General features: G+C 41.1%; 1 protein-coding gene across 1 annotated transcript in view; it reads right to left on the bottom strand.

Annotated features, from left to right (window-relative positions):
* NRDE2 (NRDE-2, necessary for RNA interference, domain containing) overlaps positions 1–16,972 on the bottom strand; it is a 36,285-nt gene extending 19,313 nt beyond the window's left edge. Inside the window, exons 1-4 of the mRNA XM_019744867.2 lie at positions 16,841–16,972; positions 6,081–6,189; positions 4,284–4,514; positions 1,165–1,314 (exon numbers count right to left, since the gene is read on the bottom strand). Coding sequence (XP_019600426.2) covers positions 1,165–1,314; positions 4,284–4,514; positions 6,081–6,189; positions 16,841–16,937 — 587 coding nt within the window. The 5' untranslated portion in view covers positions 16,938–16,972. The remainder of the gene's footprint in view (positions 1–1,164; positions 1,315–4,283; positions 4,515–6,080; positions 6,190–16,840) is intronic.
* Between the last annotated feature and the right edge of the window lie 822 nt (positions 16,973–17,794).

Below are 17,794 nucleotides of genomic sequence, written 5' to 3'. Positions count from 1 at the left end.
TCAGAAAATGGGAGTGCTCTCCTCCTCTCGGAGCAGCCGTGAGAACCTAAGTGAAAGAACGAGCCAGGATTGTGGCACACACTCCTTGCCCAATCAGCATTTGCTGGCCTCCCATCTTTTGCTGGGTTTCTACCACACCTGCAGCACTACACTGGGCTGGCCTGGAAAACCAAATAAGATTTTAGGGAGTACTCAATAATTTTAAAATATATGAATAAATTTTAAACATGACAGTCATTTACTCTCAGCCATGAGGTTTTAGTAGATAGTACATAGATATAAATGTGCACTGAAAAATAACGGGTTTGTATCCGGTATTTTTGATCAGTACTCATCATACAGGAATTTTTTGTCGGAATTGCTTACGTGGTGAGGCATAAGGTCATGATGAGTGAAAACATAATTACAATTTGGAGGTTTAGCAAAGTGATGGCAACTGAAATTTATTTTAAAAGGTAATTAGTCTATAAAAAATAATGATCTTCAAGGTCTCCTCTCGGCCTTTTATTCCATGATTCTCTACCTTCCCTTTTCATTGCCTGTAAGTTGTTTAGGAACAGACATTGTGTATTATTGTTCTTTATGTTCCCAACAGTGTCTTACAAAGTACTAAGTGCCTAAAGGCTTTAATAAGTATTCAAGTATTTATGATTGACAGATTAGAGGAGAAAAGTTTAAATTCATTACTAAAACAAATACCATCACCTATTTTTATGATAATCTGGTGATGGATGCTGGAAACATTTTGAAAAAGTCACTACCATTTAATGTTATTTTTTAAATGGCATACCTGGGCACTGGATAAATAAAAGGCTTTCAAAACTTTTTAAAATTACATATGGATTAGAGCAAATGTTTTCCAGATACTCTGTCACAATTATCTCAAGGTATTTTTAGATTCATTCATTCAACAAATATTTATCGAACACCTATTATGCCAGGCTGTGCCAAGCACCATGGGTAAATAAGATTAATCTGACCTGGATCCTGCTCTCAAGGTTTAAATTTTCATTTTAGAACATGAGATAAGACATATGCCTAAACAACTTGGCAATGGATTTACGCCCAACAGAATCTATAAAGGGGAGGAGGGACAGACAGGCAGAGAGTGCAGGAGAGAGAAGTTACTTCCCACCCGTGAAAACCAGGGATAGACATGGGTACCTTGCTATATCTCCTCGGTAGAGCGACTTATACTCCCAGTTTGCAGGATCCGGTTTCTTATCTGTTCTGAAGGTTTCTCCTGTCAGAGCCTGAATGTCCTCAAGCCAAATAAAGCAACGTCCAGCATCAACAGCAGCAGCATTTTCTTGACTATGGGACAAAAGAAGGTGAAGAAGAAAAAGGGAGCGGCACTTAGAAACCTTCCAGTTACATATTTCACATTTTCAGAAACATAAAAGTTAAACATTACAAACTCCACACAGCATCACTTTGCAGAGGACCCCTGCTCCAAAAAAAAGGTTTTAAAATATAAAGCAAAAATTGTCGACACTAAGCAGCACATTACCAAAAAATGAGGTCGTCTCAGAAAGTAACCTGAGGGACACAGGTGTTCCTTTTAAGTATTTCATTGAAATGATTGTAATTTGGATTTCAAATAAATCCACAAACAAGTTTTCTTTAAAAAAAAAAAAAAAAAAAAAAAAAAAGTGGGTTTCCCTTACTTCACCTTATTTGAAAGTTCTCAGATAATTTATTCCAACTCAACAACAACAAAAGCACGGTTCTACTTAGGCCTGGCCTAAAGCTTGTTTTCCTAGTCTGGGCTCTGTGGACAGTGTTATGCCTCTATCTATCGACCTCCTACACAAAGGGCAGAGAGAGCCCTGGTAAGACAAGACCCTTATTTAGCCAGATACAAATGGAACTACTCCCCTCGGAGTCAAGTGAGAAGGAGGGAAGGATTTTCTGGAATCTAACATCTTTCCGCGTCTAAAGAAAATCAGTTCATTATGCTGCTGACACAAGAAGCCGCCAACGTGATCAAAACAGCCATTAACTGTTGTTCCATCTTTCACCTCTGGCCAAATAAATAAAGATTCTACAGGCTTCTAAATCATTCTTGGGTGGGAATACAAGGGAATGGTATTTCAGGGGCACAAAGTACCTATTCAATACATATTTCTTGAATGACACACCTCAGGTTAAAATACATGGGATTTTAACACATTCCCCTTCAGAACAACTGTGGAGGGGTATCTGCCCAGGAAAGGGGCAGTGAAGGGAGGGAAAGATCGATACATTCCAGAAAGAAATGAGAAGCCAACTTGGGGGGAAAAAAGAAAGGAAGGGCCAGCTGCAGACCACCGCCTGGGGAGTAAACAAGCCCTCACCCCTCCTCTATTGGGTACTGAGGTCAGGAAGCAGATGTGGTCTGGGCTGTTTGCAAGGAAGGAGCTGCCTCTACCTGAAGATGAAGAGAGGTCATCCTAGGAAAGGAAGATCAGTTAGAAACTGTAGCCTCTGGGGAAATCGTCCTTCCATCACCCTGAAATAGAGAGCCACATGGTGCATCACCCCCCATAAACCCACTTTCCTGACATCGTGGAAAGACTCACAACTCACTAATATCTTACTTAGTCCTGGTCAATATGGAAACAAACAATTCTTCCAGGTGTCTTCCCAGGAAGAGACTCAGAAGTTAATACTAAGAAAGTAAAAGAGAAAGACAACAACACTCTACCTTGATCGTATCAGGGATACTCCGCAAAATATCAACAAACTGAAACATGCTGTCTGGATCACAAAACCACCCAGAGGCTGCAAAGATCACCTTTGACGTGGTTAAGCACAGGCTGAAAATAACTATCTTTCAAGTTCTAATGGTGGTTTCTACCTCAGTTAGGAAATCCTTTAAAGCTTCCTTTCCTCGGCTATAGAAAAGGACAAGCAGCTAATAGGTGAGTTTCCAGAAGATATAACGATTAATACAGTCTTCTTTGAAGACATACAAAAAAGCAAGAATATCAATAATGTCAATACCTTCATTCATTCATTCATTTACACCACAAAAACGTCAGCCATGTATGTTATTATGTATCAGGCTCTGCGCCAAGACTGGGGGGTACAGTGAATGGCAAGGGAAGCAGACATGGTTCCCACCCACATAAATTCAGTCAAATTCAAAACCATTTTGCTTGCCCCCTTTATTTTATCCTCCTAGAGCATGTCTGGGTTACCGGTATAACACCTGGAACATACAGAGGGCTAAAGAAATCTGCATCCTCTGAGCCAGAGGCCTGCAGCGTTCTCCCAACTGCTCAGACACAGAAGGACCCAGGAGATGGTAGTATCTGCCTCTCCGGTGGACACTCTCGGGGGAAGATTCCAGACGTCCTCCAACACAGAGCTCCCACTGACATCAATGGGACTTCCAAGCACACAACCCCTGAAGAGCCCCCAAAATCTTAATAGTACTAATTTGTTTTAAGTATGTCTTGGACAGGTACTTCCATTTTCTCTCTTCTAGACCATGTGAACAAAGAAAACAAAAGTTAAATGAGGAATAATCCAAGTAGTTTCACCGTATGCCGACTGTCCCAGCCCTGGGCAGAGCACCTCCCTCCCTATGGAGCAGGAAGTCAGACTGAGCAGAGGAAAAGCTATCTCAGCGCCTGCCTGTCACCCTCCTATAGTGATTGGGATATACTCCAGGTAGACAGCAGCACACAATGTGGGGAGAAATAAAGGCCCCAAGGAAAGGAAATACTGTGGTTCCGAGCTAGTCTACACCTTCAGCCCCACAGTTCTAACAAATGTGAAATAAGGACAAAGCCAATGACTGTTTTAGGTGCTATATGAATCTTAACCAAAGAGTGGGGGGTAATGCGCGTGACTGAAAAGAAGACACATCATGAGAGGAGACCTTTCTCTTACTCTTTGTAAGTGTGGAGGCCAATAGCCCCACAGATGGAACCTTTACCTGTATCGTGAACTAGCCCATAGACCCATGTGTGGCACACTTGCCATCTATCAAAAATCCCAAAGAGTTTTTCTCTAAATCAGATTCCGACACAGTCATTTCTGTGCCTAATTAACATTTCTCAAATTAAATCATGGCCCTAACCTTTTTAATGCAAGTTTTTTGTTTTTTTATGTTGACCTAATAGTAGAACTCTATTTTTATTCCCAACTTTAGAGACTTTTATTGATTCCATTTTGACTGAGTGGAATTAAATAATGAGTTAAATAATCATTTAAATGTCTAACCCGTGGCAGTAATCGAGGGAGGAAAATTACAGACTGAAAATATCATAGGTCTGGCAGAACAGCAAACCTACTTCACTTTCTCTGATTCCTTTTTACTGTCTCTGCTTCTGGAAGGCTGGTCCTTTTCAGAATCAGTGTCGAGCTCAGAGCCACTGCTACTTGACTGCCCATGTTTTCTCCTGGTTTTCTTGTGGTGTTGATGTTTCCTTTTCTTCTTTTTCTCTTTCTTCTTTTTTCTGCTTGTTAGTTTGAGCTTTTCGTTAGTGTCACTTTCATCTGAAGGCTCTGACTTCAGAGGACTCCTGTTTGGGAAAATCAACATTAGAATTTTCAGAAGAGAATTAGGGGAAATAATATGTAAATGAATAATCAGATAAACAAATACGTAAAAGGAAATTCTAAAAATGTGCACACAGACTATTAGCCCCTATATTATACAGTATCTTCCTGGATTACAATTCACCTGAAAGATGTAAGAGTTGGATCTAAAATTAAACCAGGTGAAGAAATCCTAATTTTAATAGCTTCTAAACCTGTACTTTCATATTTATACACTTAAAAATGAAAGTAATCTATCAGTTATTTTATCAACTACAGTATATTTAAAAGCAACGTTATAAAAGGTTTACTTTCAGTCCTACGTATTATACCAGCATGTCCTTAATGCCAAAAACAAAATCCCCCAAACAAACAAACAAACAAACAGGCTTTAATTCTGGTCCTTGCTCTCAAAGGTTACAATAAGCTCTTCCTCATTACAGAAATATCTACATGCATCAACTATTCTCAATATCCAAAGGCTTCTTACACTGGTCGAGTACACGGCTTCCTGGGGTTCATCATGTTGAGACCATCTAGTCTATATTTGCGAGAGAGCTCACTTCTCAGTTCAATGATCTAGAACAAAATTCTTTCAAAGCTGGGTAGAGATGGGCGCCATTTTGCTTTCCACAAAGTTTTCACAGGATTTTATCCTATGTTACTGTGGGGGTCCAGCAGGAGCCACCCCAAGATGTGCCTCAGTGGTATGCAGATTACTTTGAGCTAAAGGCAATTTTAGCTTCAGGCTCAAGAGAAACTTCTGCCCCCCCCCCATCCGCCCCCCCCCCCAACTACCTAGAAGAATTTGAATTAGGGCCTTGCTCATAAGAGGTTATCAGAGATCATTTCTTTTGATCTATCTATAGGGCAGGACAAAGGTCTATGTACGAAAGGTCTGCTGCTCTTATCGTCCTGCAAGGACCCTTCGAAGCCCCCAAGGTGCATTACTTCATCCCTACTCAGAATGTCTTATATCCCTCAAGCCCCCTTTCTATGTCTGAACCTCTCACGTATGCGGGGTCTCTGACTCCCTCATGCATGTGGGGTTCCCATGCACATGACATTAAATTTGATTTTCTCTTGTCAATCTGCCTCCTGCCGAGCTGATTACTTGGCCAGCCAGGAAGAACAGGAGGAGGGAGCGGGGAATGCCTCCCTTGCCCCACACTTATTACACAAGCTCCTTCTATTTTTACAAAAGTGCTGAAAATACAACTAAAGAAATATCTGAATTCTATATTTATCAGTAGTCTCAAGGTTACTAATGAGGTTAGTAAAGTTACTTAAGAATCACAGTGATGCCATCTCCCTCATGGCCTAATTATTGGCAGTGCCTGTGTCACATCATTGTCACTGCAATGCATTGGGGGGGGAAGAAATAATCTCTAAGAGTGAGGTAAGGGAAAATAGTTACAGGTCTCCGCAATACTCTAAGGAAGAGTTTTACTTAGCTCTCTTATCAGAGGCTTTTCTAAGGAGCATCATTCCAGCTAAGCTACAGACGGTACATTGCCAAAGACTAAACATCCATCTATCAAAAATACTACCTTGTCAGTGGTGACCCTTCAGAAGCAAGAGCTGTGGCCCCTTCGGTTTGCTGGCTCAGAGATGTTATGGTTCCCACACAAAAGCTTGGGTTGCTCAGCCAGTCTAATTCTGCACATGCGAAAGAGAAAAAAGATCAATGAAATTAGCTCAATGTGATTTCTAAAGCGGGAAATGCATCTGACCAGCTGACATCCTAATTCACAGCCAATGTCAGCCAGACACTTAGAACAGTTCACAAAGCCAAAGGGAATCAATCCATGAATTTTTTTATTCACAGGGCATGGGGCTTTAACACACTCTAAAATATTTACGGCTGAAATCCTCTTGTGGTATCAGGCTGCAGCTTAAGCAAAAGCCATATAACAAGTGTGGCCTAAAAGTCAACACGGCTTCATGCATTCCATCCACACGCTAATGAGCATGAAGGCTTCCTAAGCATTAGTTTTTAATGACCTCCAATTCGATTTACACAATTCCAAATGGTTAAAAAATCAAATCATGCATAAAAGTCCACCATGCTTAATATTATTACAGCAGATATTTTTCTTTAAAAGAATAGTGCAATGTTCTATCTTAGTACAGCAACTTAACATAAACCTTTCCTTACAAGCAGTACTCGTCTTTGAAAATAAAAACACAAGGTGTCAACTTTTCTGATTAATGCTAACATTACATAAGATGTTAACAATGATTATCTCTGGGTGGTGAGATAAATATCTGAATTTTTTTTTTCTGCTTATCCATTAATTTGTAACTCTTCTACAATGAACTATTTCTAAATTACTTATTTCAGGGGTTTTCGCTACATAGGAAAGGAAAAAAACATGGGGCGGTAGTAGCAAGGGGGCCCAAGGAGGGGTTTATATTTTGTCCCGTTGTGTTTCAGGACGGGAGGCCAAAGCACATTCATATGCCAAGGACAAACACCCAGGAAACGGCTGAAGTTAGAAGAAAGAAGGGTAATTACACTTTTTAACAGTTGTACTGGGACATTATATACCATAAGGTTCACCCATATAAAGTGTATAATTCAGTTTTTTAGAATATTTAGAATTGTGCAACTATCAGCACAAAATAATTTTAGAACATTTTCCTCATCCCCAAAAGAAACTCCAGGCCCATTAGCAGTAACTGCCCCTCACCCATCTCCTCTTCTCCCACCCTGACTCCCAGCCCTACACAACCACTAATCTTTTTCCTCCATAGATTTGCCCATTTTGGACATTTAATATAAACAAGATTGTATAATATATGGTGCATTTGGGGCTGTTATGAATAACGCTGCAATGAACACTCACGTGCAAGTTTTCATATGAACACATGTTCTCGTTTCTCTTGGGTAGGTATCTAGGAGCAGAATTGCTGGGTCATATGGTAACTATGTTTAGAGTTTTGCAGAACTGCCAGAATGTTTCCCAAACTGGCTGTACATGTTACATTCCCACTAACAATAATGAGGATTCCAATTTCTCGACATCTTTGACAACTTGTTACCTTTAGATTAGTCATACTAGTGGGTATGATGTGCTTTCTCACTGTAGTTTTGATTTCCATTTCCTTGGTGACTACTGACAATGGTGAGCATCTATGCATGTTTATTGACCATTCATATTTCAACAGAAACAACTATTCAAAACCTTTGCTCATTTTTTAATGGGATTGTCATTTTATTATTGAGTTGTAACAGTTCGTTACATATTCTGTATTCTAGTCCCTGAGGGTAAGTGCATGTTAGTGAGGAGGAGGTATCAGAACGCACGCTCCATGACAGGTACTTGGTTTTATTCACTGCTATATCCCCAGCACTGAGATCAGTGCCTGGCATACATCAGAAGGAGTATAATAAATACTTGTGAAAAGAGGCGAGGGAGGAAGGAAATTCCTAAGGAGGAAAAGTACATTAACAAGCACAGGAAAAAGGGAATGAAGGATGCGAACTTACTAAGTGCTTACTGCAGGCCCAGCACCAGATAAGCACCTTGCACCCTTGTATCTTTTAATCCTCACAACAACCCTCTGCGAGATATACTATGATCGCCACTGTATGGAAGAGGAAATTAAGGCTCAAAGGGATTAAGTAACTTGTAAGGTCATACCCAGTAAGTGCTCAACAACTGTTACACCATCTTTCTTCTACTGTCTTTTTCCTTCTGAGGGTGGTTCCTTTCCCTTGGGCCTAATTCCTGGCAGAAGGCATGTGAAAATAGTTCCTATTGTTGAGATTACAATTATTTCCACAGTAATTGGATTCTATAATGAACAAAGGAAAAGTGGGAAAAGATGGAACAAACAATACGCAAGGAGAGATGCTCTCAAATGATTCCAGTATATTTGTACATCAATATTCTACACAATGATGACAGCTGGGAGGAAAGGGAAAAACATGCAGATGTCAAAAAAAGTCATCAAGTGTGTGACTTTCCAAAGTCCTTCAGAAGATGCAAGAAAGGGTTTTTGAGGATGCCATTAAGACCTTGCCATATGGGATCACTGTGGGGAAGAACTAAAACTCGGGTTTGGAACTCCAGCCATCACTGACCCTCTGTGACCTTCATCTCAATCAAATGACCTTCTGTCAGGGCAAAAGGTATTTTCAACTGATAAAAAGGTTGCTTCTTGTTTTCTTGGACAGCATATCAGCGGAGAACATGCCTGGAATATGAGAAGTACTCATCATTGGATGTTAGGCCTGGAGAAATTTTGGAGATCATCTAGTCCAGAGATTTTAGAACTTTTTTAAACCCAGAAACACACTGTCCAAACAAAATCTGTCAAGAAGTCCAACACGCAGACCGGAGAAAGCAAGAAGTCTTTTGCTGGGGTTTGGAGGGAGGCGGTGGGTCTGAGAAGGCTCTCAGGAGCCCGGCCTAGATGCCACTCCCTCATCTACAGGTCAGTAGGTGGAGGCCCAGAGAAGGAAGTCACATGGCCCAGGGCACCCATCAGAACCCGGACCTGCGACTCTCCACCCAGCCCTCTCCACCGGGTGCTGCTCTCCACTTCCTCAACTAAGGAGCTGCTTTTCCTTAAGTCGCCTTGCAATTAGTACATGTGGCAATTACGGCAATTTTCATACTGTTATCTCATTATCTGCATGCCAGTCTTCTCACCACATTCTAAATCAAAGGCCAACAACTCAAGTCCTAACAGGGACCAGATTAGTAATGATTACTGTGACACTATAGGGAGTGACAACAGAAAAAAGAAAAAGACAAACAAACAAAAATATTTTGCCAGCCAAACGAACACACCCACTGGTTTACAACTCTTACCTCCAAGTTTCCAGCCCACCTCCTCTCCCCCCCACTCCTTTCTTCCCAAATAAAATCGACGTGAGGGCCAAAGCCATGACTACTCACCCCTGTATTCCCAACTCCTAGCAGAGTGCCTTGATGCGAAGCAATTGGACTCAATAAACGTTTTTCAAATAACTAAAATGAATGAGGATCTGGACCATATCTTTGCATCTTTGTATGTCCACCACTCAATTTACTGAACAAACTGAAGGAATTTGAGATTGTCAAAAGCACGCCATTATCTAGGTATAAAGTACAACTACTATAAGTCAATTCATCCAGTCTTCATGGTAAATATTCTTTAATCACTAAAGAATAGAGTATTGAACATCCACTCTGTGTCCGGGCACAGCCGTAGGCTTGGGGGTACAGTGCTGAACAACGTAGGTCAAGTCTTTGCTCCTATGGTGCTTAAGCTTCATCATAACCCTAACTGTTCAGATAACACATTTGGATGGTTAAACTAAATTTTAGTTAACACAGAATCCTCGAGAAAGTTATCTGAGACTAAAAGATGCTGTACTAAGCTGATTGCAAAATTCTTTTCTATATTTACTCACATCCTCACCTAATTTACAAGTGCTCTTGATAGAAATCAAATGTGTATTTAGATAATGTCAATACTAAGCAGGATGTAACACATTACAGAGAAGACACGTGCCTAGGGTTTAAGACAGAGAAGCTGACTGGCTGACAAACCATTTGTCCCTGCAGGTTAGTAAATAAATCGCAGGTTGAAATTCGCCTGGAAAGCAGCACTCTGCTCTACACATACACACATCTAAGAAAGGAAGAAGGGTGGAAAGATCCGGCAGAAAAACCACTTTAGAACTACCGCCTAACAAAAGCCAGGCAGGTATCTGGAAGAACCACAGCATGTGTAATTTTACAGAAAATAATATAATGAATTATCACTGAACACTGAAAGCTGAAATGCTTTTTGTGATAAATTTATTCTGTAACTCTTTCTCCATCACTTGTGAAAATGCTTTAATTCAATTCCACTACAGATAAAGGGAGGAAGGAATTGCCATGAATAGATTTAAGTTTTTAAAAACAAATGTTGAATCACAGTTGGATAAAACATCCAAGCTCTACGCCCACTCCCCATTCTGTTACAACAAAATAGCACTGATTACTAGTTTGGTCAAGTGAATTCAGGTGAGCGCCACACCTCCAGGGATGATATTCCAAAGACATTTCTAAGGCTGATTGTATAAATAAACTGGCATATACATTAGGGGAGGGCTTGTTCCTTTAAGAAGAATGAGCCAAGCTTTTCACTTTGATTGTGATCCTCATTTTCTGACAAAGAACCTTAGAGCACAGACATTCGTACAAAAAGCAGCGGCAAACATGGCTAAGCACTGCGCTTCAGTGGAGATTACACAGAAAGAACCTAAGCACTGTCAGCTCTTGCACAGAGTTAACCTACAATTTGGAAAGAGCCAAGGATCCCAGAGGTAATGTAAAAACAGCCCAAACCCCAACATTCTCATATCACAGAGTGGTTTACACCACAAGTGCTGGAGTCAGAAAAATTTGAGCTCAAATACTGGCTTTACTGTTTTATTAGTTGTGCAACTCTGCACAAAATACTTCTCTTTGAGTCGCTTTCTCTCACTCAGCACTTTTTTTACTGAGAGCCAGGCACTGTTGTTGGTGCTAAGAATACACAACGAACAAGACAGACCCAACAAGATCCGCAGGGAGCTAACACACTAGCAGTCACTTATATGCAAAATGTGACAAACGCCAAGATAGAGGAAACATACAAGGTAAAATGATAGCACATAACTAGGTTCCCTAATCCAAACAAGGTATGGATCAGAGAAAGCTGCCTGGAAGGACATCTCAGTTAAGACCTGAAGGATGAGAAGGACTTAGGCAGATGTGCCCCCAAGAAGCATCTAGGCAGAAGGAATGGTTTACAGAAAGGCCTGCAAGTGAGAAAGCTTGACTCTCTGGGAACCAACAGGAAGCTGTTATGGCTGGACCACCAGGAGGGGGGGAAGAGGGAGGGAGGGGGGAGGGAGAAGTGCGGCAAAATAAAGCTGGAGGGGTTAGGGGCCTTTAAAAACATGTTTGAGTTTGGGTTTACCCTAAAAGTAATGGGCAGATGCTTGAGAGCTTTGAGCAAGACTGACAATATCAGATCTAGTGTTCGAAAGATCAGCAGGGAATAGTGTTTAAGAGCACGCATTTCTTAAGCTCCCTTGCCTGACCTCAAATCCTAGCTGAGTCTTACTAGCCATGTGATGGAGGTGAGTGACTTACTGGCTCTGGGCCTCTGTTTCCTCCTCCTTAAAAATGTAGATACTAGTAAGTATAGACTTCATAGGGTTGTTATGGATTCAATAAGATAATATCTGTAAAGCATTTAAACCAGTGAATGGCACATACTGTTTTTAAATATGAGGTGTGGTTAAAAAATACAGTGAATGTTTAAATTAAAAAAAAAAAATTAGGGCCAGCCCAGTGGCTCAGGTGGTTGGAGCGCCATGCTCCTAATGCTGAGGTCGCAGGTTCAATTCCCACACGGGCCAGTGAGCTGTGCCCTCCACAGCTAAGATTGTGCACAACAGCTCTCCCTGGAGCTGGGCTGCTGTGAGCAGCTGGAGGTTGGCGTGGTGGGCTGGCGTGGTGAGCTGCCGTGGGCTGCTGTGTGCTGCCATGAGCGGCCGGTGGCCAGCATGCTTGGCGGGCAGCCAGTGAGAGCTGCTGTGAGCTGCTGTCAGCGGCCGACAGAGGACCAGCGACCAACTGCCCCAGCCAGAAGGAGCACAAGGCTCTATTATGAGCCTTGCATGGGCCAGGGAGCTGTGTCCTACACAACTAGATGAGAAACAACGACTTGAACCGGAGTGGGGGGGAGGCAAAATAAAGGGGGGTAAAGAATTATTACAGTAAAAGACATATTGCCATTAGTCCCCCTCAAAATACTCCTCACTTTGAACACTTATCCCATTGTTCTAGACACTTTCTGAAGCTGTTCTGGAAGTCCTCTTTCGTGAGTGCTTTTAGTTGCGCTGTCGTGGCCGCCTCGATTGTTCTGAATCATTTTGACTTTGGGGAAGAGCCAGAAGTCGCATGGTGCCAGATCCAGTGAATAAGGTGGATGAGGACACACCGTAATGTGTGTGTATGTGTGTGTTTTTTTAATACCTATTTATTAAATACCTATTTAATACTTTTATTTTATTTTACTTTTTTAAGGAGGGCACAGCTCACAGTGGCCCATAGAGGGATTGAACCAGCAACCTTGGTGTTACCAACACCACACTAACCAACTGAGCTAACCGGCCACTCCCGTAATGTTTTCATTTGACAGAAATTGCCGTACCAGAAGTGTTGTATGACATGGAGCCTTTCCGTTGTGATGAAAAGATACAGTAAATGCTACTGCTGAGTGTCACCCAACAGAAAGGCAGGGATCTTCAATACGGAAAGCATTGTGTTGAACCTTAGTAACAGTGTGTGGCAAGTTTCAACTTGTTCTGTGCAGTCGAGTGTGAGCCACATTTGAAAGAAGGTGTGTTTTAAAGTGTGTCGTACATCACCCTCCATCATGACAGTGCTCGGTGTCACACATTGCTTCTGTACGGCAATTTCTGTCAAAAACATTATCCACCTTATTCACCGAATCTTGCACCATGCAACTTCTGGCTGTTCTCCAAAGTCAAACTGATTTAGGACATCGAGGCAGCCACGACAGCACAACTAAAGACACTCACAAAAGAGGACTTCCAGAACTGCTTCAGAAAGTGGCAAGAACGATGGGATAAGTCTGTTCAAAGCAAGGGGGAGTATTTTGAGGAGGATTAATGGCAATGTGCCTTTTACTGTCATCAATTTTTTTAATTTAAAAATTCACCGTATTGTTTGATCACACGTCGTAAACACATTTTAAAATTCTGCCTACAGTGTGAAGAGTGGTTCAGAGAGGAAAGGTAGGACTAAAGATGGGGATACTATTTAGGAAGCTGTTGTAATAATGTGGGGATGTCGGTGGCAAAAATCAGGTAGTGGCAGTGAGAACAGAAGGAAAATAAACACTGTACAGTGATCTCTGGGATTTAAGGTAAAATGCAGAATAGTACATATTTAAGAAAGAAGGGAAATGTAGTTATTCATATCAAGGGGGGGAAAATGAAAGCGTATCAGTGACTAATAAAAATTCTAACCTGTAAGGGAAGGAAACTAACAAGTTGGAGGTATAGAGATGGAAGCTTTTCCTTCTCTGAACATACCTGGTTTATATCTTCAACTTTAGAACCATGTAAATATTTCAAAATATTATAAAAGAGGAAATAAATCAAAAAGAAAAATAAGCAATCCCTAAAAATTGAAAATATACATAATTATGTATCAACTGGTGACAAAACTACAGAGTATTATTTCAAGCGATTTTAAAACAGTAATTTGACTGTACATCTGTTATGGAATGTGTCCTAAAAACAAATGGCACCATAAAGAAATATCAAACTATTTAGTATTAGTCATATTACTGTTATTTTGAACATATGCATAATTGTACTGACAGCACCAGGAACTAAGATTTTTCTGCGTAAGAGGAAAGAAATAAAAATATTAAATAAAAGAAATTAAGTTAAAAATCTCACAATCTTAAATTTGGACTGGGAATATCAATATGAATTCATGATGTATTTTTCTCTTCCTGGTTCTGACGAATGAAAATATCTGGAAGTAATGACAACGCAGTGCAATGAGTACTCCTAACACCCAATTTGTGGTTTTAACATACTCATACCATTTTCTACTAAAAGAAACCAGGGTTCCTTAGCGAATCAGCCAATTCCAGGCCATAACAGAACATGTAAGCAATGGGCTCTGGGCCTCTTTTAAAAAGGAAGTGATTAGAGACAACTGGGCCATGTCAAAAAGACACAGGCACCAACTGCATTAGGCTCCCACTGGCCAAGGACGGGACAATTTGAGCATTAGAAAAATTATACCTGCAATGGACTGAAACAGAAGTATGTTAAAAATTCAGGAGTTCATAATGAAAAGGGAAAAAAGAAAAGAAACACCTCACTGGTCACCTCCTAAGTGACCCCCAACTCATTATTCTGAAAACTGACAAAGGGAATAAATCAAGCATTCTTCATATCCTTTCTGCCTAAACTGTATTTCAAGGTATCCGCATAGTTTCAAGAAAAAGTTATTTATAAAATAATTGATGCTAATAAATATAGGAGGAATGCGAAGATTATAAAATAACCATTTTGTAACCCCAAAGAAATAATTGATCTAAGCAATAATCATAAATGGCTGCAAAAATCGTTAGATGAAAGGCTGACGGCTTCATAATAGATGAATCAGGTTGTCCATGAGTCCACTAATCAATCTTAACATCACTGGACAGCAGATCCTACCAATTTGATTCAACAGCAAGTAGGGAGCACCCCCAATGAGGTATTTTCAACTAAAAAAAAAAAAATTAGACCTTAATCTAATTAACCCTCTAGATCTAATTACCAGTTTACAGGAAACACTGGGATAGAAAAGCATGTTAAATGACACCATGAGGATATGGTGGGAATTGTGTATAGGACAAATGACTCAGTTTCCACAACAAATAAATTCAGCAAATAAATCACAAAGTGGAAGAGACTCAGAGACATATGAACAATAGTAGATCTTTTTGGATCCTGACTTGAACACACCAACTGTAAAAGGCCATTTTTGAACACTGACTGGCAATTACGTGATAGTAAAGAATTATAGTTAATTTCTTCATGAGTGATAATGTTGTTTACATTTTTAGAACTACAGTACTTTATAAAGAGCACTTTTCTTAAACATTATCCTGATGCTGGATACCCCGAGATGTCTGGTAAATAGCATTCAAGATAAATGACAAGAGCACCACTCCCCTGTAAACTCTCCATCTTGACCTCCCAAAATAAAGAGATAAACCTTTGGACTGTTATTTAAATCACTATCCTCCCTCACCACCAGTCCCAACTATATATCCCATGGCTCTTTATGTCTCTGTATTTTCAGACAAATTGGACTATTTGCAGCTTTCCGCACAGGTCTCAGGAGCCCTTTCCTGCATGCCTGTGAGGCCCTGGAACGCCCTCCCACTAACTCTATTTGTCCGAATCCTGCCCTCTTGAAGACCCATCCCAAAAGTTAGCTCCTATACAAAGCCTTATTAGAACCTCCCGTCAGAAGTCGTTATTCCTGTAGCTCACTTGTGACACCTGTAACATCCTACCTTGTAGTGTTATTTTTTTTGAAGTACCTACTGTTGGTCTTATTCAGCAAATTTTTATTGAACACTAACAACATTCTGGGCCTGTGCTAGGGGCTAAGTATGCTATCCCTGATCACATGGAGGTTACAGTGAGTAAAGGATGACCAAAATTATAGTAATAAGAAATTTCAATTATTATAAGTGTTACCAACAGGCGTAAGAGCCACGAGCAGATATCAAGGAGGTGTCAGATACAACTGGACTCTGCTACATACTACCCTGTTTCCCCGAAAATAAGACCTAGCCAGACAATCAACTCTAATGCGTTTTTTGGAGCAAAAATTAATATAAGACCCAGTCTTATGTATTATATTATACCGGGTCTTATATTAATTTTTGCTCCAAAAGACGCATTAGAGCTGATTGTCCAGCTAGGTCTTATTTTCGGGGAAACACGGTAAGTGCATGATTTAGGATTACTTTAAATTACAATTAACTACACGTATACCTCGCTTTATTGCACTTTATGGAGCTTCACAGATATTGAGTTTTTACAAATGGGAAAAAGCAATCCCTCCACCAGCAAAAAGACTACAACTCACTTTATTGTGGCAGTCTGGAAACAAACCCACAATATCTACGAGGGATAGCTGTGTGTGTCTCAATTCCTGACAACACATCTTCTGGGAATGCTTAAGATTTACATAAAACATGTAATGCCATCCCCTGGCACACAGCAGGCCCTCAATAAATAAATGTTAGCTCTTATTCCCAGCAGCTGTGCCTGTCGGGAGAGCAACTGTTTGCCTAGGCTTTGGATCCTAGATCCCAAGCCTGCGAAAAGATATCAACCCAATAAGCATTTCAAAAGTAAGTAAAACAGGGAAGGAAGAGGGCATAAGAACACCCAGCATTTGCCTCAGGCGTCTCCTTGAGATGTGCAGTACCATTCTCCCATTTTATAGGTGAAGTAACAGGCTCAAAGAAGGAATGGGGTCAGAGAAACAATGATATCATGGAAGTTCCCAGCTCCAGCTCGTTCTCCCTCCACAATTCTACAACTCCAGTCCCGAAGAAGCCGGGACAAGGGCAGGAGCCCTTCCCAGAAGGCTTTGCAGCGCCGCGGAGAACTCTGGGACACTAGTGGATAAACAAATCCAAGGCAAGGACCGAGCCCTGGGACCGAGAAACTACGTCTTAAGCTTGCCGAGTGCCTGCCTCATCCCTTTTGTGCGCTTACCTTTCCTGGAGCTCCCGCTATCGGGCGCCTCACTAACGCCAGCAAAGGCCGGAAACAGCGCCATGATGACAGGCCGCACCGCCGTTCCCCGCCACATAAATGGCGGCGGCGAGTGGCCGCCGGTAGTGAGGCATCGCGGTGCACTCTGGGAAGTGTGGTTTTCCTAGCGCTCACTCGGGCGTGACCCGAGACCCGACGGGGCGGGGCCAGGCAGGACCGCTTCCCAGTAGTTGGTACCTGCGCGTCTGTGAGAATCGGAAGATGCTGAAACTGGGACATAGACTTGTTCAGGGTAGAAAATACTAGGAAGTTGAGATTCCAGTTCCACCCCTGAACTCACATCATCTCTTACTAACGGGGTCAAATCAATCGAACTCTCTAAGCTTTAATGTCCTCATCTGCAAAATGTTAGAAAGTTAAATGAGCATGTAAGTAAGGGGCTTAATTAGAATTGTGCCAGGCCCATGGAAAGCACTTACCAAAAGTTAGCTATTATGCGAGTTGTGACTTCAGGTCCAGCTCAAAGCGATGTGGGATATCCAAACTTCGATCAGCTTGCCATTTTAAATATTTTAGAAATGACAAAGAATGCAAGGTCCTATCAAGTTCAAAGGTCTTGGCTATTTGGAAAATACCTTTACCCACCTATCAAGTATACTTGACTAAAAAAAAAAGAAAATCTAATCACGTCTACTACCAGAATACAGGAGATGAAGAAACAATTTAAAGAATTCATACCACCCAGAAGCAATCAGCCAAATCCAGAGTATGGGAAATTATAGAAAACAACCCAGTTTCTTCAACAAATCAGTAGCTTTGAGGGAGTGGAAGACTGCAATACATGAAAAGACCTTAGAGACCAAATGTAGTAGTATATGGCTTCATTATGATTCCGGATTGGACAAATTGTAAAAAGATCTTTTGGAGACAGATGGAGGGATAATAAGAGGTGAA

This window comes from Rhinolophus sinicus, linkage group LG03 (genome assembly GCF_036562045.2).
Source record: "Rhinolophus sinicus isolate RSC01 linkage group LG03, ASM3656204v1, whole genome shotgun sequence".
NCBI lineage: Eukaryota > Metazoa > Chordata > Mammalia > Chiroptera > Rhinolophidae > Rhinolophus > Rhinolophus sinicus.
This window is presented reverse-complemented; position numbering and strand designations above follow the sequence as displayed.